Source organism: Agelaius tricolor, unplaced genomic scaffold (genome assembly GCF_023055355.1).
Source record: "Agelaius tricolor isolate 1412-34295 unplaced genomic scaffold, bAgeTri1.0.p SCAF_16, whole genome shotgun sequence".
In the NCBI taxonomy this organism is placed as follows: domain Eukaryota; kingdom Metazoa; phylum Chordata; class Aves; order Passeriformes; family Icteridae; genus Agelaius; species Agelaius tricolor.
In genome coordinates, this window is record NW_027269276.1 from 16327657 (window position 1) to 16351561 (window position 23905).

General features: G+C 40.9%; 1 protein-coding gene across 1 annotated transcript; it reads right to left on the reverse strand.

Annotated features, from left to right (window-relative positions):
• Positions 1-357: 357 nt before the first annotated feature.
• On the reverse strand, positions 358-22202 carry TSPAN3 (tetraspanin 3). The gene is made up of 7 exons (XM_071441787.1): positions 22021-22202; positions 11032-11223; positions 9931-10005; positions 6443-6544; positions 5970-6122; positions 5629-5712; positions 358-1306 (listed from the first exon to the last, which is right to left on the reverse strand). Exons 1-7 carry the CDS (start codon positions 22081-22083, stop codon positions 1214-1216), a joined length of 762 nt encoding a protein of 253 aa, XP_071297888.1. The 5' UTR covers positions 22084-22202; the 3' UTR covers positions 358-1213.
• Positions 22203-23905: the final 1703 nt, after the last annotated feature.

The window sequence follows — 23905 nt, forward strand, 5'->3', positions numbered from 1 at the left end:
GCAGTGCAGTGACTAAGTATCTGAATAATGCAAGACACACTAAAACATAATTAACATACAGCAGTTACAGTAAAGCTATTCATTACCCACTGTTTGGAGGCAACAGATTCTTCCTTAATTGTATGCACAAGATGTTAACTTTCCATCAAGTTCAGCCACGTTTGTTGTTCTGTGTTTCACTGCTACTGTTTCAAATAAAAAGAACAAACACAATACAATCAGGTTTCCAGCAAACCATAAATACAGATCTATTGAAGCCAAGCCACCCAAAACTGTTCTCACACAGTTTGTGTATCCAGCACACTCAGACTCCATTCAACCAAACACACTGGAATCTTAAACAGAAAACAAGACATGTTTATAGGGAGGATATACAGAGATTTATTTAATCAGGTTTATTATTTACAGTTGAGATCACTTTCACATACTACTTTGCTACTCTACATGGCTACGTTGTTTCCAAACCAATTGAAGGTCTACAGTCTAACAGTTCACTCAACACATAAAACGCTCTTCATAGAAAAATGAAATATTTCATTATAGAACAGTAGTGCATACATTATACTCCTGAAAAGCCAGCTTATATTTTAAACCACTAATGTTTGAAAGACTGGATCTCTGAAGGTCAAAATTGCAGTCACATAATCCTAAAATTGGTTAGTTTTTTTTCCCTACAATTTCTTTATATATAAAGTATACAGGACTTAAGTATTTTCCTCTTTTTTAAAAGTGACACTGGTGAGGGGCAAGATTAAAACATTTTTTTCTTCTCAAATTAAATACAGCTGGCTTCCTTTGTACAACTTTGGCCAGAAAAGTTCCATGTAGTGAAGGTTTAAGACTTCCTCTCTCTATATATGCAAGAATCAGCCAGTTAATGCTTAGAGGTAATCTACCAAAGTAGGCACACATCCTTTGACTTTCATATCAACCAAATTACACTTAACTTGCAAATGGTTCTGAAATTAGAAAGTTTACTAGCATACTAAAACATTTAGATACATGAATAGCTGGCTAAAACAGTGAAAGTCACAGGTAATTCTATGGGTTGTGTAAAGCTGTTGTTGCCCGTCACCAGTGCACAGTGCGGCTGCCCTCATGTTTGAACGGTGTGCTTGGAATAAGCTGGGGCAAGAAAGCTATGGAAGTAAACCTGGCCCATTCACCCTCCAGGGAATTGGGGGAAGATTGAACTGCATGTTGGAATTCTCTTCTAGGCATAGGTTCCACCAGCAATAAGCAGCTCGTAGGCAGGATCCCGACTCCTCCTACATAGAACTATACAGGCACACAACATGCCCAGAAGCTGGGGAGAAAAAACAGAGAACAAGCTTGAGAACAAGGGAGATGCTTCAAGAGATTCAGCCTCAGCACAGACTGCCAGCATGCTTCAAGACTGGAACCAACAAATGGCAACAAACCACCCTTCCTGAAAGAACCTCCTGCTGCGAACTCCCAGGGCCACAAACTTCAGCCTCATTTTCTTACAAGATTACCCTGGACATCTAAAACAAGACCTTTTTTTTTGTCAGCCACTTGTATTCTGCCTCAGTAACTCAGATTCAGATGGAAGAAATTCCTAGTGCTTTTTAATGAAAAGTACAGATTTTTAGATACCGTATCTGGTATAGAAAATTCAAGCGCAACTCAAATGCATCAGCTTAACTGCTATGATGAGAATGGGCTTTTGAAAGAGATTTCATGGAACTATCTCTCTGTGAACATATCATATTAGAAAGCTTAAATCCAAGGCAAATAATGCCCTTTTAGACATGTTAAAATTCATAATACCACAACTGTGCTGGCATGCTTACCATGATTTAGGGTATGATCACCCTGTGTCCACTTACAAGACTTAAACCATGTGAAAAATCAGGGATACAGGGCATGGTATTTTAAAGAAGCTGCATGTTTACTGAAGGTAGAATAAGACTGTACCAACTAAAAAATAGCAAGCATAGTGTTGGTGGTTTACAATAGTGTTGGTAGTGTTCTGTGGTTTACAATAACTGGCAATAGCTTCTAGTAAAGTGTGAAATTGTATTGATTTGGTTGCATGCATGGAAGTTTATACACAGATGCAAATAGGACAGGAGCTCCTGAAGTATCTCTGGATTGGAAAGCACCACTCTGAACACAAGTTGATTTCTTAAGAAAGAACCCACTCCAAAAAGACACCACAAAAATCCCCTCGGACAAGAAAGCAAGCTAGAATGAAATGGGTGAGCACACAAGTGTAGAATTTCCTCTCTGATACAGCAGAAGCCCAGTGAAAGTAGTATTGGGACAAAAGGAGAATTACTGACTTGTTAAAAATACAGGCCAATGCAAACATCAGATGTGTAACATGTTTTAAAATTAAATGATGGTAAACACATTATAGTACTCCAGTCTGCTGAGTACTGGAGTAGACTGGAGTACTGAATGGTACTGAGACTGAAAACAGAATGGTGAAAACTAAAGACTGAAAACAGAATGGTGAAAAACACTAAGTCTAAATATGCAGTGGTTAGGAAGAGGCATGATGAAATTCTAGTATGAGCTTTTTAATTTCCTGGAAAGAAACAAGCTGTAAAGATCTCTTCTTTGTCTGCAGTGCATTATCTGCTTTGGATCTATAGCAGAAACCAGCTCAGGTTTAAAAAGCATATAAAGATGGTACTTGAGCTGTTGGTAAAAACAGCACCTTTCTTCACTCAGGTGGTTCCAGTTCACAGACTGACTCCTAAATATATTAGCACAGAATCATGAAATGGTTTAGGCTGGGACAGACCTTTAAGGGCCATCCAGTCAAGCCCTTCTGCAACAAGCAGAGACATCATCAGGGTGCTTAGGTTCATAAATTTGTGTCAGAGCAAGAGGAAACAAGTCACATGGGAGAATGACTGGTCATGGACACAGCCCTTCCCAGTGAGGAGGGAATATCTACAATTAAACCCACTTCAGTTACACTTGTAAAATGGAGAGTTATGGGAGCTGCCAGTGGCTACAGAACTCTCAAGAAGGCTCACAGTCTGCAAGTATAAAAACTTCTCTGCTGTTCCAAGCCAGGATAAAATGAGAAGTGTGATGCAGAGCAACACCTCCTTCAGTCTTCTGCTAGAATTCATTCTAGCCATGTACATCAAGTGAATAAAAATAGATCCAGCACATTTACAGCTATTTGCACAAAGACAACCCTGTTCAATGACTCCCTGGAGATATTTAATTTATACTGTTGTGTGAAATCTCGAGCATTCAGGTACTACAGTAAAACCCCATGCAATTAACTTCTGAGTTACTATTTAAACCATTTATATCCTTTAGGAGGTCTCTGAGCATATTCCTAGAATTCACTATAAACAAAGTGACTCACATAAATAATGTCTGTAGAGAACATTGAGGTATTATGTCATTAAAAAAATGCTAGCACCTCTAAACATTTCAAGGCATCTGAGTCTGTTTCTTTGGTTGCTATTTAATATTGTGAACTGCTATTTTAGACATCTGTGTTGAGGAAGGATCCATCCATCCTCCTCTTCAACAGCACTCAGGGAAGTTTAAACACCTCCTGCATTCAGGAGGTTAGTTTAGGTTTTTTATTAATTTTGGCTTTAATTTGCCTGCTAGCAATAACTACATTCAATCTTTCCCCAAACCAGTTTTGTACAAAAACTCACTGGCTGTATATACAGGTGCCCTTTGTAAATGATCACCAGCCACAAAAGCTGTGTCTCTGCTCCCTTCAGTTTGCCTCCTAGCTATTAATAGTTCTGTGCTGTCACTGTGGCTGGGACCAGGGAATTATTGCACACTGGAAGATCCCCATGGTAACTGAAACATGAACATACCAAAAATTGCTTCTATGCAGAAAAGACTAAGTTGTTAATAAATTTCAAGCCTTGCAAAAATACTCCTCTCACTCTTTTAATTTTAAAGCAATTACTGAAGGTTAAATTTGTTGACTATAGGCTACCAGAGGTAATGAACTTTGAACAGCTCATTGCATAACAAAATAATCTGTTCAGAGGGGACTGTGCAGCCAGCAAAGGGAAGGTAGCAAAATTTACAAATGGTAAGAAAAACATAATCATTCCTCTAAGTTTACAGGGTATGAGCCAAGTTGCAGCCATGTGCTGAAAACTACATTCTATCTCCCTTTCACTTAGCCCACAGAGCATTCTGCTGAGAACTGAGCCAAGTACATACTTGAATTCTGTATAGCAAAGACAAAGATGTCAGAACTTTTGTCTCAAATTTCAGGAGATAAATAATAGAACATTTTGAACAGAAGGGTGCAAGCAGCCACACTGGCACTGCAAGCATGTGTCAAACTCTGGGCAAGGGCCAGAAAGGATTCTAGCTGTGCTGCATTTTGGGGCAGGCCTGTTCATCAACCTGCAAACTCCAGAACTAAGAATAATGCCTCCTTCTTGGGATTCTCCTCAGCCAGTTTCATTAGATACACTTTTATCCTGACATAAAAATTGGTCAGAGTAACTATGGTTGTGGTAAGACATTAATTTTCAGTACACAAATACAATTCATTGTTCAAGCAGACCAAGTATTACTTTAACACCTAAAGCTTTAAGGAAAACAATTAAAACCATACCTTCCCTTCAGGAGACTGAGCACAGATCTCACGAAATTTGAAGTTCCAGAGCTGAAGTAGTCTGGCTCTGAACAGTTCAACATGAATGTATACAGTACTATGAGTACATCCTTGTAACATTGAAGCACAGAGGGAACCCTCTTTTCACAAGACTGTTTGCAAAAGATTATTTACCTTCAAACATACACTCCAGCTCAAAGGCTGCTTTTGAAAACAAAAGTGCTTACATTGTCAGACTTGACAGGTATGTTTTCTGAATTCAAATGCTATTAAGAGCACTAAGGTAACTTTGAAATCAGTTTTTAAGTCTCCTGGGATCCAGCATATGTACTACATTGCTCAGAGACCATAACATAGGCAGAGTCTGAAAAGAATGTTATTAATGTACTAAGTCTGCCAGGTGATGAGCGTTGAAAATTTCAATTTTACAAATATGTTTGGGAGACAGTTCTAGTCTTTTTCTTCCTTAAAATTTAATAAATACTAATACACAGGTTAGTTTATTTCCTCAGTTACCTTTTTTTATGGCCAGGGTAACTGTAACAAGGTTAATGGAAGAGTGTGCAGTTTAGAGCCTCTCTGTTCAAGTCCAAAGCCCAAGACACACAGCAAAGCTCAGTTGCATATGAGCAGAGCACACTATCAAAAACCTTTGTGTATCTTCTGGGTGGTCCTGACATTATTTATACACCATGAAGCATAGTTAAGATAAGGTACCTCTAAAACAGCATGAAAAATGAGCTGTTTAAAAGCTGGAAATTAAACACTATGCAAACTCCTCGAGTGTTAAATGCCATCAGAGGACATTTATGATACTTAATACCTAGATAATCAAGTTTTCATGAAATAATTTACCATTTACATCAGAGTGGATTACTGCATATAACACTGACTGTTCAGCTCTAACAGAATATATCCCATAGCAGTGGGAAGTTCTGTATTAAAGGGCAATATCTGTATGTGCATACCTGTAGTTATCTGTACTGCAGTTCAGATCTAATTTAAAAGAAGTTAACAAATAAAGAACATTCTCTTACCTGAATAGCAGCAAATGCTAGTGCTGCCCAGATGACATACATCATGATCTCCTGAAGCTTCTTTACAACCAGAGCCTCACACCCCTGAAACAAGTAGGCTTCTTATGTATCAATCTGGCAACCATCTTTAGACACACCAAAAAACCCCAAAAGCATCACACAGGGCAGAAAGATAATGCTAATACTAAAAAAAGTAATTATATGAAAATTACTCACAGAAGAAAAGAGGAGAGAGAGGATTAACTACATCTACTTTCTGTTAAAGCAAATACACCCAAGATTTTATTTCTCCCAAAGAAAATGAATTGTGGCTGTGTCAGTTCATGTTGTGGCTGCCTTACCTCTGAATAAAGGTCCATGGGGCGGGTCAAACTGCCAGTGCAATTGCTGAGGGCTGCTTTGCAACAGCTGAGGGGCACACTGTTGTTTTTAGTTTGTTTGAACCAGATAGTATTCTCCCAGTCTGAATAGTTATGGATCCCACAGCAGCGCAGCTGGAAAATCAGACAGGTAAAGAATTCAATTCTAACTGCAATACCAGGAGGACCAGTATATTATGTTCCATTGCAGAAAAACACTTAAGTACTACATATTTGAATACAAGCACAGATTGAGAGATAGCCAATTATATAAAAATGTATCTCCCCATCAGCAGTAATATTAATTTTAACAAAGGTGAACTATTTGTTGTCCATTCAGCAATTTCCTAGACTTGTCAGAGTGGAGGGAGGACATCTGCACAAGCAGCAGAGCAACAGCACCTGTGTTTTAAGGACAGAAAGGAGTGGAAAACTGGCCTGTGTTGCTGTCTCACCTGCCTCTGTACATAGTCAATAGCACGGCTGGCTGCGTCGGGGTTGGTGCCGTTGTATCGATTGTACACTTTCCGAATGCTGTGATCAACTTCATCCTCCACCTAGGAGGGGCAGGAAAGCAGCTGCATTAGCACAGTAGCACAGCTTAGGGAACATCATTTTGCTCCCAGCTACAGCATTTCAAGGTAACTCCCCATCACCTGAAATCACCATAACTCAGTGTACAGCTTCCTAAAGTTCAACCCTGATTTTTGCTAAGATGTTGCCAGCTTGCAGCTACAGGAGAAGGAAAATCCAGGCAGCTACCTTCCAGATCTTGCCCTGTCTCTCAGAAAAGGAACACACTTGTCCTGTGGCACCGTGGAAGAGATTTCATGAAGTTAAGGGCTGTCCATAAGAACATGCACTCCCTTCTCTACTTCAAGGTCCCAAACCAAAACCATTCTAACCATCTGGGCTAACTCATTCCCCTTGGGACTACGAGGATATTGGGATCAAAAGGTACTAAGTCATACCACCCACTCTTCTGGCTGAAGCACAGGTAACTGGTTGACCCTACAGTGACCAGGCTCTCTGTTCAGCCCCAGTCTCCAGGGCTTCCCAAGGAGCAGTACATTGTGTATAGCAACATTTACTGCAATAGATTTTAGAACCACTGTAACTGAGTCAAGATGCTGTCATGTACATGTGTTAGAAATGGATGCCACTCAAGAACCATCACTTGTCCCCTCTAAAGGCATTCTATGATGCCTGGTTTGGAGGAAATCTTACTAGAATCTTTTAAATACTATATATTACTGTAAACTATTACTTAAATAATACACAGCTTAGCATAGATAAACATTTCTGCAATTTTATTATTAGCTCTGATTTGATTTTTTTCTATCACATTCAACAGGAATTATGTGCAAGGAATGCAATTTTAGGATTGAGCACTAAGCATGCATAATCTTCACATTTGCAAGCTACAGTAGGAAGGTCTTGTCAACACATCATTCCTTTAAATACTTCAATGGAAGATTTTTATGCAGCAATAGCACAAGCTGAATTCCACCACCACCCCCTCTTCAAGAATGCTGCCTATTTCAAGATAGGTATGCATAAAAGTCAATTTAGCCTGCATAGGTAACTCGTTTCAGACCAGTTCAAAATCAATTGTTTGATGATTTAACTAATTTGATTTACAACTCCAACTCGTAACAAAACAGCTGTTCAATTGGTCATATACATTTTGAAATAATTTATTTAAGTGCTTGTTTGTGCATCATTTGGCTTGCAGTTCAATCAGGGCAACATTATGCCTGAAAACCATGCAAATTCCATAAGATCCAAAGAGAAATCACGAGCTCTAGTTAACTGGCAGGTTTAGTGAAAAATGAAGAGAATGAAGCCCTCCACCCAGAGGAAAAAAACCTGCAGGTCCTCAAACAACCAAGCCTGTTTAATCCCTACTGGCACTTCCAAAAAGTCTGACTTTTCCAGCTAAGGAGCAATGCTGGAAGGCTCTGCAGCAGCTCAGCCCATCTCAGCAGAGCCTGGGCACGTTTCACACAGTTCTGAAAGAGTCTGAATAGGATCAGCACACAGGTTTACAGAGGTGTGCTGGAAAATTAAACAATTTAAAGATCAATAATGGTATCTTAAGAAAGCACAGTGCCACTTCCTTGAAGCATTATGCCCAATGTTACAACTGCTGTGACTTGAATCTTTCCTTTGTTTGCGAGTTTGTAAGGTGAACACAAAGTGCTTTTAACATGATTCAGCTGCCTTTAGAAAAAAACCAAAGCAAGGCTCCCACAGATGCAAAAACACCGTGTCAAAAACAACAGGCCAAAATTAACAAAGCATAAAGCTGACTTATTTATCCTGCAAAAATAATCAGAAGGCTAAGCAGACTTCCCCTCCCAGCTCACTGGTAATAAATTTATTTCTGTTGCACTTGAAACATTAGTTTAAGATGCTAGATACTCTAGGGTACTAGAAAACTGCCATCTTTACTAACAAAACCTGTCTGTCCTTTCCAAAGATTTAAGGCTCAGTTTTCAAATACTGACTTCCACAAACAGCTTAACAGGCTGCCACCAAAACCAGACAACCTTCCCTCTTTTCCCAAGCTCTGGCCCTGCATTACCTACTGCAGTGAAAACTGCATGAGAGCAAACCAAAAAAAAGAGAAGCAACAGAACACACAGCTGGGCAAGGCTGATCCATGGATCTGCTGTGAATATTGCTCACTGAAAAAGAGCAAGTCCACTCAAGATGGGACCATGGAAGACAGTAAGATGACTACTGCTTAGTCTAAGCACATCCATGGTAATTCCTGCACATATTAAAGTATTCCTCTGCAAGTACTGAAACAGAAGAAAGCCATTCAGATCAACATGTAAGAGCCCACTTCCTACCCCCCTGGAACTGCAGTGCTTTCCTCAGTGGCTTCTAAGGCCTACTCCCACTACAAACCTAAGAATCCCCAAAGATCATCTCAGTTCACTGCCAAGATACCAGAAATCAAATGCAAAGCATGGAAAACATATTGTGAGTTCAAGCATGGCCAGTAGAGCACTTCTGTTGAAGCAGCCTGTTCTAAGTGTCATGCACCAGGTCTCTGACACAAACACTTCAAGGTTGTGTGGTCACTGCCGGCTCCAAGAAGCCTTCCCTGGGGCCCAAGCAAAACCAGCTTGGTTTTACTTCCAAGCTCTCCCCATTTGTTCCAGGACAGCAGGAGAAGGCAAGGAGGAGAGAATGCTGAACCTGTGTTGTTCACAAAAGGCCAAAGAAAGAAATGGCAGTGTAGTTTAGCTTGCTGGTAAGATATCCCTGAGTGTCCTACACTGCAAACATGCTCCACATCACAGCTAAAATGACTTCTGTGGCACTCCTTAAACCACGTAATATATTTCTATCATATATTATGCTAGAAGAAACACAGCTAATTTCATTTTTTCTGGTCCTGTTTCTTAATTCTATTAAACAAACAATGGAAAAAGTTGTAATTTGTTTAGCTATAATCCCTGTCAACAACCTGAGTAATGCTGGAAAGTATACATTACCCACATTCAATCTATTTCATTTTATTATTATGCAGTGTTAGTTTGCACACCAAAACACATGACAACCCTGAAGTTGCTGCATATCAAATAAATATGCCCCATGTTCAAACATTGCATAGCCTCAGTCATTCACAAAGTCAAAGCATAAACAAATTAGAAGACCATCTGGAAAAATGTAAAGGTATTAATTACTGTGACTCCCTTCTCCTGTTTAACTGTTAATGATGTAGGAAATTTTTTGCCTACAAGATAGCTCTCTGCATTCATGTTCTAAATGTTAAGGATCTGGTATCACAAATGAATCCACTCAGATGTCTGATTTTAATTCCTTTAACACCCATTAACAGTTCTACAGAATCAAACAGTAAAGATTACACTTCTGTATTATGGTCAGAATTCACAACAAAACATTACTGAAGCTGAGAAGCTCTTACCTTTGCTCTGTAAATGTATCCAAGAACCACGACCACAACTTCGGTGATAAAAACCAAGAGCAAGATGATCACAAACTGCAAAATACAATCAAAAGTGTTTGTGCAAATAGTTTCATTCATTCACCTAATGAAAGGCTCCATGTAGATTTTTCTACTGAAAGTTATTTTTGCTGCAAGGTTTTGATTTAACAGATAATTTAATGCAGGCACTTAAATTGACCAAATGAGCCCAGAATTCATTCAAGAAACTTCAGTGTTCACAGCTTCACCAAGTAATAAGAAGCTGCCCAGTCAGGCAAGTCCAGTTGTCATTAGTACTGAAAATACCATACTGCAGGTCTTTAATCAAGTGGTTCTTTCAATTTTCTTTATTAGATAAATAGGAATGTCTCATGAGAGAGGCTACCCAGGCAGTTACTTAGAGTGGTAGGTGGACTAAGGGAATGTTTCTTCAGATTAAGCTCTGTGACAACTGGAAAAGACAGAAGCTATGCATTTGTCTTGCTGTATTTAAGAGCACTTTTAAAGAAGTCTACACAGCACTCAACAAAAGAAGCCCCAAACCCTCCTGTGGGAACAATTCAAACACAGCCTCTCCTCTTCCCTACCTAGTTTTCAAGCCAAAATTACAGCTCAAATACCTGGAAACACAGGGCATAAAATACTGCCAACCAAGTGTCCCAAGTAAGCCATGAAGAAAATGATCAGGCCTTATGACAACCCTTAGTTACCCTGATACAAGACACTTAAAGCAAGAAGGCTCCTGAATCACTTCTCTCCCTCCAATTCAGCTTTTCAACCACAACAGATAAAAGTGAGATTTAAAAACTGTTATGACTTGATCATATGGTTCTACACTTTTTAATGAGATTACCACAGTTCTAAAAAAGGTAAAACTGAGACGCCTTCTGCTGCTACAACTGTTTAATTTAACACCTTTATTCAGAACAGAAAATTTAAGTAAGACATTCCTAAAAAAATGAAGCAGATAACTTTTAAGGCCATAAAGAGAAAACTTCAAGTAATATTTTAGGAGTTCATTAAGAGAGAAGGCAGGCAAGCATACACCAGGCCAAGGCTCTGCAGGGGCTGTGCACTCACCGTAGCCAGGCCACAGCGGCTCTCTCGGATGGTGGCGCAGCACCCAATCAGTCCAATGATGAAAAGCAGCGTTCCCACAGCTATGATGATAACAGCTGGGATTAGTGTGTAGACATCTTCAAAGAAGTGATCATAGTCATCATATGTGATGAACACATAGGCTCCCACGTAGCACAGGATGCCTGCTGCTGCCTACAACAGGCACAAAAGCATGGTCAATTCCTTGGAGCACCCAAGCCCTTCCTTCAGTAAGGTAACAATTATTTTAACAAACACCATAAAGTAGCATTCCTCAGAAATGTTGCCAGTTACTATCTATGACTTACTGTTACAATAAAATAGACCTACACCTTGTGAACTTCAGCCTCTGCTAGAGAAAGATGAACTGCTAGAAACAACAGCATTTCTGAAGGGTTCAGAGAACTGGAAAAATCTGATTCCAACCAGAAAGCAGGCAGAAACAAATGCAAACCACCAACTACTAAAAGGCAGAAGCAACTGCCTACAGAAATGTACCATAAACTTGCAAAATCAATGTTCTCAGAAGGATTGTTGTACAAAATGGTCCTTTTTAAACAAACAAAAAGTCAACTTAAAGTTACTGCAAAATAAGCCCTGTAGGATGAATCTCTCACTATACACATTTAAACAGTAACACACAGCTCTCACATCCATCTGCCATGACCTTGCCTCCCTTACAGTTACAAGGATCCCAAGACATCAATACCTTCCCTATCTTTAGGCTGAGCAGACTTAGTGAAAGAGAGACAACTGTTGCTTGAGGAGCCAAATAACACACATTTATTTTTAAATACAAGGGCCTTATCAGTTTGTGCTTTACCAATGTCCTTCCTAACCACCCTCACACTTGCTGCAGAACGAAATATCAATTTGCAGTGATGGACAATATAATCTGAATGTTCCATGACAGGCTTTTCCAATGCCCCGGTAGAAGGCCGAGCTAGAACAATGCACCCAGAAGGTGCCAATGGCTCAGCTATGAGCTGGGGAATTCCATTCTGCTGTGAAGGGTGGTGTCCCTATTACAAAGCAATCCATCCCCTGGACACCAGAGCTCTCTCAGCTGCCAGGTGACACACTGCAGCTCCAGTCTGAGGGAGAACACTGCAGGCTGCCTGCAGCCAGTGCTCCCACTCACTGGCCTCACACCTACCCCTCCTCCCTGCCAGTGAAGAGGAGGGCAGGCACGCATACAGCAGCTTCCAGGAGCTGTAGTACTGCAAGGCTGCATTGTGCTGGTGTACAAGCAGAGACTCACTCCAGATTGCAGTCTAGGAGGACATGATCTAGCCCAGCCCTGCACAAGGCAGGCTCGACAGTGAATTCAGACCAGGCTGCTCAAGACTTCGTCACAAGTCTTGGAAGCCCGTTCAGTGTGGCACAGAACAAGACAAGCCCCAAGACAAAAAGGTACCCAGGATTTCAGCCCTGTTTGCCACTACATACCAGATGTATTGCAACATTACTGCAACTCCTTTCTATAAAACAATAGCACACAACCACTACCAGAACATTATGTATGGAATATTCCCTGCAGCACTTTGCTACAGAAACACTATGTCAAAGAAAAAGATATTAAGAGCCAGCTCAAAAGTATTATCATCTGCATGGATTTGAGCAATACATTTGACCTCCCCACCTCTCTTTCTGCAGCAGAATTGTGTACTCTGCAGGAATCTTAAAGGCATCCAGGAGGCTCACATTCATCCAATAAAAGGTGCTATGTACAAATAAGGAGAGGGAAAACTGAAAATTCAGTCACAAAGACCAAGAGCAAGACATCTTTTTCAGACAAGAGTGAACAAGCTATCACCCCCTTGCACAGAAGATGTTGAAATGCTAATCCATCTGTACAAACCCTGCCATATTAGGTACAACATGGCAAAATGCAGACACACACTTTCTGTACACAAAGCAAAGATTCAAAGTAGTGTCACTGAACAATGGAATTACATTAACTGTTGCCTAGCAATGAAGCCTGTGAATGGCAGGCCAGTGATGTAATCCCCTATTTCTAAGAACTAAAATGCTTGATAGAAATATGGTATGTTACAAGGTAGCTGATGAAAACCCACAGCTGTGGATGGCATCCACATATACCACAAAGCTGAAATCAGAACCATTTGTGAACTCCTTTGTCCTTCTTTTGTTGGAATTTAATTGGCTTCCTCTTTGTTTAAGAAAAATCTGGATCATAAACTGCATAAGCACATGCATTTGAAGAATGCACATATTTGAAGTAAAAGGAGATTAGCCTTAAAAAAAAAAAAATCTGTCTACAGGTATTATCTTTCCTTCCCTACTTCAAGAAGCACATGCATTTTAACAAGCATTGCTTTTGCAGCCTTTAGACAGATTAAATGCTGCCTGGCTTGAATACTTCATTAAATCCCTTCCACACATGGTACAAGAATGACTAATCATGCAGGACAGCCCTGGGCCTTAGGTTTACTTCTGAACAAATGTCAAGGAACTGGTGTTTCTGACAGACACTGCCCCGGTGATAAAGTGACCACACTCCTCAGAGTTACTGCTGTTACCTCTTCAACAAGTAACGTGCAGTGGGGGAAGGTCCTGAGAGCAGAGGTACCTGCTGGGGCTTGCACAAGGTTTGAAAGCCATGAAGACTAAAACTCCTTCCCCATGTATCACAGTTGAACACTGGTTTTGAACAGGTGCAGGACTTAGTCTGTCACACAACAATGAAAACAGCAACACTACCAGGTTAGTTTACATAAACAAGTTGGAGATGACCTCCCTTCCCTTTTCCTTTCACATCACAACCATGGGACTGTTTATTTCAGCCTGCTTTATGCCAGCAAGGGGGAGATCTCAAGGGCCTTTCTGGGATGAGAAAAGGGCTTTTGAAGCAATCCTTTTTGCAGACCTTTTGATGATTTTCTCTTACAACCTTCTAGCTTGCATCACTGGAGTGTGCATCTTAGGAGTGTGTAAGAGGAGTGACTTGAGGTGAAACCAAGCCAGAAGACAGGAACAGTTCCTGTGCTGACTGCTCAGAGGTGTTCAGTCAATGGGACTGCACAGGCCCGAGGTCCCTCCCTCCTCAGAGCTCAGCAGCTCCAGCAGGAGGTCTCAGCACACAGGACAGTGTCATCCACTGATATAAATAACAAACACTGTGACAGAGAAGACAGTTCTAACCACACAAAGTGTGCAGTTTATGTTGACCAGGGCTGCACCAGTTAAATGCACATTTATTACCTGTCGCAAACCAAGTACAAAGTTGAACACATGTGTTTTCTAAAGAAAAAAAACAACCCCAAACCAACTGACTCTCCCCCACCTAAAACCAAACAACCCCCCCCAAACCACCCAAAATAGTACCATGTGCTTAAACCATCCAACTCAAGATAGAAACCATCTAAGGAACTCAAAGTCTATACAGACACAAGGATAACTTACAGAAAAAAAAATTATCAAATAACCTAGATCTCAATGCTTACCATCCTGCAGAGTAAATAGAAAATCTGCAAAGTCCAACCTTGCTCAAGTCAAAGACAAATGAATATAAAGCTACTGTGTTTACAATCATGTACTTCCTATCATTAAATGGAAGCCAAATATATGAACTGCACACAGTTCAAACAAGTCTTTGATAAACAGGGCTTGAAGGAAGAATTCTCCAACTTAATCTGCTCAATGCTCTGAATAGATGGCAGCAGTTCCTGAATCTGTGCCAGGTAGCATGCATGCTCTAGGGACATGACTGGTTATTCAGCATTCACACATCCTTTTACAGTTGTCTGCATCTAACTCATGGTTCTGAGCCTAAAGCAGCACACTCTTATTTTAGGATGAATAAACCTTTAAAAACACTGATATAAAAGTACAGTCAATGAACACAGCTCATTGCAAAAGGCTTGAGCAATTCAACATCCTTTTCATCAGAAGCAAGTTTCACAGACACACAGACCTCTCACAGTTCAGAAAACGATTGATTTTACTGCTTTGGCTGGAACCTCTGTGGAGTTATTAAAAGCTCAACAATTATGCACAGAACTGGAGGGAAAACTGGAAGATCCAATGACACAATGATAAGCATCACTCAACACATTCTGGAAAAGCCCAGTTAGAAATGGAGGTTCTTTGAGCAGTCTTTGGGCTGCTGTGACACCGCCTCCTAAGCTCATGGCTACTTCTCAAAGTCAACTTTCACCTCCCTCCAGCCCTGAGGGGTACAAGGCTGTACACTGGCCAGCTGCAGCTTGCAACAGCTTCAGGGGTTTAGTTTGCTTGTTTGTTTTCCAAATAGGCTGCAAACACACACCAAGTACTGTTTTCATGTTTTCAGTAATGCTCACACACTGCAGCAGTTTGAAAGCCAGAACTGTGGCTACCTAGGATAATGAGTGTAAGATATTTAAACTTGTTCCACTGATCATTTATTTATCAACCATGGACACTGCAGCTTCATTTACAAGCAAATTCCTCCTAACACTACCCTAATAATGTTACTGCCAAAGAGATCAGATCAACTCTACTTACATGTTCATACTTTTACTCTTCATCTTGCTGTGGAACTTTCTTCACTTTGGGACAGACCCTAACAGAACACACAGAAGTTCTGCATTTCTTTTGTGGCACTGTTTCAATTCACTCGGACAAAGAACAGTATTTGTCCCTTCAGAGTCTATGTTTTATCCACTGTTTTAAGAAAAACACATACTCTCTGAACAAGAAAATGAAGGTAGCAGCAAAGTACTGTATCTTAGGAGAAACCACACCTGATATTCAAGGTGTGAATGCTCCTCTTAGGCAAGAAGAGTATTTCACATTTCTGATAAGGACACCTTCATAAGAAGGTGTACTGTACTTTTATATCATATATTCATAAGAAGGTGTCCTTCCCACTGCTGCCAGCTTTGCCACTGCTGATTGGTGAATGTTGATAGCAACACAGACACCACTCCAAACCAATTATTCATTCCATTAGGGAAATATCTTTCAAGCATGGGATTGTTAACTGCACCCATTGATATATTCTGACAGATCATCTACATCATCTTTGATAAAAAGAACCTAAGGAAAAAGTGAGAAAAAAAGCTTTCTAAACTAACAAACACTCAGCTTTTCTGCCTGGATCCTATCCTAGGACAATCTTCCCACCATGTCTATTGCTTTCCTCGTGTTAAATGTGAGTGTCTCTTTGTTCTCACTGCCTTTCTAACAGATTTTTTAAAAAACAAAGCACATGTGTACTCCAGGACAGATTTTTAAGAGTCTCCAGTTATATCAGTTTCATCCTTTCTAATGCTGCTTTTGTCTATGCATACCAACTCCTGAACATTTCCTACCCACAAGCAAGAACACTGGGATTGTGGTCTGCCTCCAGATTTCTGGGCTTCTTAGAACAGTACCTAAATAAGTGGGTTTTTCCCACATTTCTCCATTATTTTTGACTTCTAGGGTATTTCAGACATTTTTGGTTCTTTCCAACACTAGAGTACTCATAGCCTGATTACTGTCATAAAAAGAAGGGGATGACAAAACTTTTGAAGTCTTCCTTTGTTTTCTGTTCTTCAAAATTTATTTCCTTAAGCTCAGAGGCCCAACAGGATCTCTCTGGGGTTTATTTCTCTTTAGTCTTTTCAGCACTTCACTGCTGTGTATCTCTCTCTCCACTCCCCTCCCAAACAAACCCACACCCATACTTGATATTTCCTCTGGTTCCTGAAATTAATGCATAACCAGTTTAGAACCCAATGGTTTCCTGACACTCTTATCTTTGTTCTCAACAGTAATAATTTAACTTGAACACTGAGCTCTGTCCTACAAAATCTTTTGGGAGAAGAAAGACAGCAATTCCATTCAGCTCTGTAACACAGTTAAAGCTATGTTAAAGGCTTAGAAAACAAGCAAGCCCTGTAAAATTCAAGCAAGCCAGACTGCTCTGTCTGTAGTAGCCACTTTCAATTCTGCAGCACCGGGCCTGGACACCTCACATCCCAAGGCTTTTCAGGCTAAAGCAAAAGGCTGAGCTAGGCTGATTTTGCATTCAGCATTACACATTCCAAGTGCCACTATCTTCAAGATGTGGAGCATCTGAGTATTCTACCTCTTTAGAAGCCAAGGTAACAACACAGCCATTCTTTTCCACCTATTTAGTCAGCAGGGCTGTAACTCGAGCTGTGCTCCACTGTTCCCAGGTTCCTTGCTCTGCAGGAGAACAACGATGATGGCTCTGTGCGTCAAAGTTCAGGTAAAGTGATATTTCAGTTTCCTTGTACTATTCAAAGGTATCACATTTAGCTTTGCAACTTGGCTTTGTTAGGTATTAGACCTTTTCAGCTCAAGTCCAGATGCCAAAAATCCTGAAAAATCCCAGGCAAAGACCTGAAACTCATCCTGTAAGGAAACATGAATGACACTACCATGTTGCTTAAAAGCAAATCAAAGTATTTAATACTAAAATTCAGGACCTGGCCCATGTTTGCTATCTGAAAATTCATATTCAAATATTGTAAGAAAAATTACTCAGAGGGCACAACACTTGAGAGTTTTAAATCTTTATTTTTTAATTAAAAGAACTGATTTTTTTTTTTAATGCACAGGATTCCAAACCATTATAGAATCCTGAAGAATACACTCTCTTCACACTACCATAGTGGCAGAAGCAGAAAATGTTACATTTTTACATCCAGAAGCAACTGTCTGTCAAGACAAAAGGGCTTTGGACAAGTAATCCCAGTGAAGTTATCTTTTGGATTAATTATCAATTAGAGTCTTTGATCACCAAAGAACTCTCAAGAAATTTGTTTTGAAGTCCAGAGCAGTGACTATTTTCAAGCTCACAACAAACTGGAGAAATTACTGGGCTTATTGCTATGTGTAAGAAAGTGAACTCTAATCTTCCTTTCTATTACTAAATTTGAATGAATTTTCCCATTGCTTCATTTTATTTTTTTTCTACCAGAAATCCCTAAACATATTACATACACATTGACTGCTGCAGCTCCTCTAAGAAAATCCTCCATTTCCCCATACTTTGGCCACTGCACTGTGCTGAGCACAGATCTAGAAAGTATTTATGCTCTACAATCTCTCTAAACAATCATACCAAGAATGTTTTATACCAGCTTAGTCAAATGAACTGTCCAAGTAATGATTTCAAGCCAGCTGAATGAATACTACAAGAACTTAAACAGTTTGCACTACTGAGTTGCAAGTATTGTAGAAGCAGAGCTCATTCCTTTTCTCAAGGAGAAGGACAGAGGTGAAAGATAAAAACCTCAGCAAGCACAGGATATCTGGCACTATTTTAGCAGAGCAGGCTGTCAAAGCACATCGATTCCTTGGGAATATAAAATAGATTCCCTTTCCTGAAGTAAGACCACATGGAACTCTGAATATTTTATCATTCTTTCCTATGAACTAAACTAAGACTGAAAACATTTCTTTAGCATTTTTGTCTTCATCTCCTCTTCACACTGGTTTCAACTGAATTATGCAAGTCACACCATGAAGCCTTAAATTAAGGGCACACAAATAAACACATTTGACAGCAGTCTTTAGGTATTTGTTCCAGGTAAATATATTTCCTTCTCTTTCAAAATTATGCAGACCTCAAACTTAGGAGGTGTCCTAAAGAACATGCTTTTCTCAAATACCTTATTATAATTTTTTTTTGTAATTAGTTATTATCTACACTTCATCAAGGTAACAAAAAAATCTTGCTGCTTAGGAAGACATATAAGTTACATTACTTCTGAGCTGCATAGTCTTTCTCATCACAATGACTTCCTATGCAACACCCCTCCTTAAAGGGCTCAGCATCCCCTAAATGAAGTCACCAGCTGAGCAAATAAATCTTGGGCAAACTTAAGGTAAAGGTCAGCTGAAGGACTGGCTTTCCTTTGCCATTAATCATACCTACCCCAAAATTAACTCACAGAAATGAGACACTAAGAAACTATTAACCAGATCAGTACTCCCTGGTCTAAGGAGGGCAAGTTTTAACTGATCCTTCACATCAATGCATGTCTTGGTCAAGTATTTTTGACCTTCAACACTCTCTGACAATCACCCAAAACTCAAGCACGTGTGCCACACAAAATTTACACTCTGCTACTCTTTATAACTACAGTCATGATGCTGTTTTCTTACAGAACTGTATTTAAAAGGCAACATAGGCACCTACAGGAGATGCACTCAATGCTCAACACCCCTGCAAATACAACTGAGCTGAACTGTAAAAATACCACATCAAAAATGTGGAAAGGTGAGTGAGGTCCATTCAGCTTTCTGCATGATAAACCAGTACCTGCCCTGCTTTTAGACAGCTTCCACAGCCTATTTTCATTAAGAAATAAAAATCCTGCAGTATTCCCAACATGTAGGAAAGTATAGTTAATGTAAGAATTTTACACAGTAGAAAGATGCTTTCACAAGACAATAAATGACTTTCTACAGTGTCAACGAAAATTGAACAAGTAGCACAAGGCTCTTCAAAGTGAGATGAGCTTGCAGAATTGCAATCAGTAGCTGTAGGTGGCAAGCAGTTGTCACCTGTCAGCAAGGTCTGATCTGCCACTTTCAGACTTGAAAGAAATTCCTAAAAGTTAGAACCAAGACTTCAAAGCATAACAAGCATATCTCTATTTCTTCACAGCACTGATACTTTTCTGAACATCTCAGTCATAAGACAGATATAAAATCTCTCTGAACATTCACATCCTCCCACAAGCAAGAGACCCCGGGTTGAGGGGGGAAGTTATAACCCACGGTGTAGTCACAACTTGCTGTTCCTACAGGTGACCATGAAGATAGTGATAACACACAAGACTGGTATACGAAACCTTAAAGAGTAAATTTACAAAAGCAGCTAAAGGAGATTTCATAGTTACTTGAAACCTTAAAGAGTAAATTTACAAAAGCAGCTAAAGGAGATTTCATAGCTACTTGACCAATTCTAGGCACTTGTCTACTGCCAAGTCTCGGGAAATCCCAATGATCTAATTATCAACATTGGAACTACAGCACGACAAGCACAAGATTTCTGTAAGAGCACAGAAGCACTTACATTGCCAACCAGAAGAGCACCAAATGTTAGCATACACAGCTCAGTCAACAAATGAGCTATTGACTCTACCTTGTGAAAGAAAGGAACACCACTGCTTTCTGTAACTCACTTTCAGAAAGCCTGCCTCATTCTACATGCAGCTGATGAGCTGCAAGGCTGTTCCAACACAAGCAACCCAGTCGCTGATCTGCCAAAAAGCTCTCAGCACTTGCTGACTTCTTCGGCTGGAGGTGGTTTATGGAACACAAGATTGATGACATTTTCGTTTGACGTGAAGTACATCTTAGCTAAATACCTGCCCATTTTAAATTAACTCAAGTTTGTCTCAAAAAAGTAACCAAAAATTGTAAAGCACGAAGTTCAGCATTACACAAAATACCTTTGACCCCGCCACTGTATGCGATGAATAATTGCAAACTCCAAGATGCAGCTAAATCACTAAATGCAGCAGACAACGAAGGATACCTATCACTAAGCTTCTGGAGCAGAGGAGAAACTGCACCTGGAACTTGTGCTCATTTACTCCAAATAGAGCCTCGTTTATATCAGCAACTACAGAAAAATCTGCTTCAAGGTGCCATTAAGAAGGCAACCCACAAAAACTGTGCCCAGTCAAAAACTTTTAAGTATGATGTAGGAGCCGTTAAAGAGCTTTTAAAATGTCACTTGCAAGTATGCATGAAACAAAAAGCCACACCCAACAAAGCAGATTCCAACCTTACTGCTGCAATAAGAGATTGATGTCACTACTTTAAAAGATAAAGAGTGGAGCCTGTGCACCTCAACCAGAATTACAAACTCCTAATCTGCACCACTTAAGGCCAAATATGCCTCACCTTCCCTGCTCCTCTCCCAGAAGAGCTGTATAGGCAAATGCCGGAAAGAATGCACAGATACGAATTTTCCCTGACCATGATTCATTTCCAGGCACCCTTAAGGAGCATTCCTTTGTAAAAATTCAGACAAGAAGAGTCATTCTGTAACGCTAGTAAGATTTCTCATGACTTTCAATAGTAAATGAAGCAGCTATATATAGCTACACTTCCATGGTCCAACAGCTTGTTACCCACTATTACGTTTTCGAAGATGTAATCTCGAACAGTTGGGACAACAGATATTCTGTTCCTGGAGCTGGGATTAGAGCAGGAATAATGCAGTACCTAAACGGACAAAGGGAATTCTTAAAAATCTACAAACTATTCTTAATTATGATTTGAGAATTACGCTGTTCTGACAAGCCAATTATTACAGCGAATACAATGCCAAGCTAGAGCCTGTTTGTCCATCCTGAAAAAGGTCATTTACAGCAACCTCCTGCCCTTCTTTTGTAAGCTTTTGTCTTACTGTCACTGTAGCCGTGGGAAGTTTCAGCGATGCACACACACTACAAAGCTAGAGGAATACGTGAAGTATAAATAGATAAAGAGCTATGTCCTGATTTTGTGTTACAGCCTCAGAAGAGATCGGTGCCCACACTGAGCGCTCGGGATGTCCCGCCGCGGACAGCCCAACCCGAGATGGCCAAAAGAGCTACAAAAACCAACCTGGCTACACAAATTAAACTGTCAGAGACCTGAGAAGCTCAATAATGCAAAAGAGAAAAGCTGCATGCGCTTACACAACAGCCTCTACCCCAGGATCCCTAATGCTCGTTAAACCTTCAAGGCCAGGTTCAGCTCCCCCAGCCTAGAACTCGGCAGGAGGACTGCGAGGGAAGGGACTGCGCCAGCCCCGAACCCCCATAGCCTGCGAAGGGGCTCGGAACGCCCGTTAAACATAAAAAGTTTAAATACGAACTGAAGCCGTGAGGGCCCGTGGGGGGGAGTGAGGGCTCCCGGCTCCTGAGCGAGGCCCGCAGCGCTCTCGGGGCCAGGCTCCGACCTGGAACCCCGGAGCCGCCGTCTCTGGCGAGGCGCGGCCAGACTCACCCAGAAGATGAGGTTGAGGAAGACGAGGACGGTCTTGGAGGAGGTGATGCCGCACTGCCCCATGGCGCCGCAGAGCCCCGGCCCGGCCCGGCCCCGTTCCCTCAGCGCCGCCGCACGTGACCGCCCGGCCGCGCGGGCAGCCTAAGATGGCGGCCGCTCGCGTCACGTGGCGCCAGGGGGCGGAGGCACCTAAGATGGCGAACCGCTCCCCCTTAAAGCGGTCCCGCCCTCCGGAGCCACCGCCTGGGCAACTCCGATAGCGCCTTGTTGTGAGGGGGAGGTTGGTGCTGTCCTCCAGCCTCGGAACCCAGGCAGCAGAGTGGAACAAATACAGCCTCTGCTTCTCGTTCAGCGCCTGAAGCGATAATTTTCCGACTACCTTACGGTACTAAAACAGGTGATAAAAAACTCTAAACATTCACATCCTTCCTCAAAAAGCTGCACCGTAAAGCCGGTGACATCCTCTGGAGACCTTCGGTTCCTGAGGGAAATAAGATGCTGTTATAAATAAGAAGCTTATTTAGACTAGGCCAATATTCAAGCAGCAATAAATTTATTAATTAATATGGTAAAGTATGAGCAATACAGTGCTGGGTACAGTGGGGGAAGTTTTCCCTCCAACCACACACCAATATTTGAGGCTTACAGGTATTTATAGGGGTACTCATAAGCTTTCTCAGCAGTTTCTATTCCAATTTTTACATCACAATTCTATACACTATTGTGATTTAGTTTTTCTCAGGATGTATCCCAAAAAGGATTATCCCCAGATGGTGGTGGTCTGGTTTCCAAAAGAAGAAAGACAAATCCTATCTGGTGACGTCCAGCTCCCCAGATGTGGGTCCACCTTTTAATTGCAAGGACTATAAATCTCATAACAGTGATGTCCAGCTTCCCTTGGTCGAAACTATAAATCCTTGAGTTGATTTTCATCTTCCTTTCTCAAGCTGCTTTTCTCTGTTTTGTTAAGGTGTGAGATAAGCATGTTTCCTTTATATATATTCGAAAGCTATAGTTTCAAGGATACAAGCAATATTCTAAAATTATACTTCAAAAGGTTATTATTGCAAAACTCTTTAAGGCTTGACTATAAGCAAAGTGCAACATCCTTAACGCTTTAACTCAAATGCTCCTAAATCAACTAAGGTTAATTGCGAACAAAAGATAGGTTCAAAGGCCTTCTTCCATGCTTTACTTTCTTCAGTTATTATTAGAATTCGTCTTTATAACTGTCCCATGGTCGGTTTCCACACATATGGCAATCACAAATACACTCATTGCCTGTATGTACCTGACAAAAACACAGCTTTGTATTTCACAATGCCCGATGGCCGCCTGAGGGGAGGTTTGATGGGCGGGCCTGTGCCCCCAGGGGCCGTGAGGGCAGCAGAGCTGGGCAGCAGGCAGGGAGGGCAGGTATCCATGCTATAGTTCCAAGGATACAAGCAATATTCTAAAATTATACTTCAAAAGGTTATTATTGCAAAACTCTTTAAGGCTTAACTACAAGCAAAGTGCAACATCCTTAACGCTTTAATTCAAATGCTCCTAAATCAACTAAGGTTAATTGCGAACAAAAGATAGGTTCAAAGGCCTTCTTCCATGCTTTACTTTCTTCAGTTATTATTAGAATTCGTCTTTATAACTGTCCCATGGTCGGTTTCCACACATGGCAATCACAAATACACTCATTGCCTGTATGTACCTGACAAAAACAGCTTTGTATTTCACAATGCCCGATGGCCGCCTGAGGGGAGGTTTGAGGGCCGGGCCTGTGCCCTCAGGGGCTGTGAGGGCAGCAGAGCTGGGCGGCAGGCGGGGAGGGCAGGTATTCCGTGCTATAGTTCCAAGGATACCAGCAATATTCTAAAATTATACTTCAAAA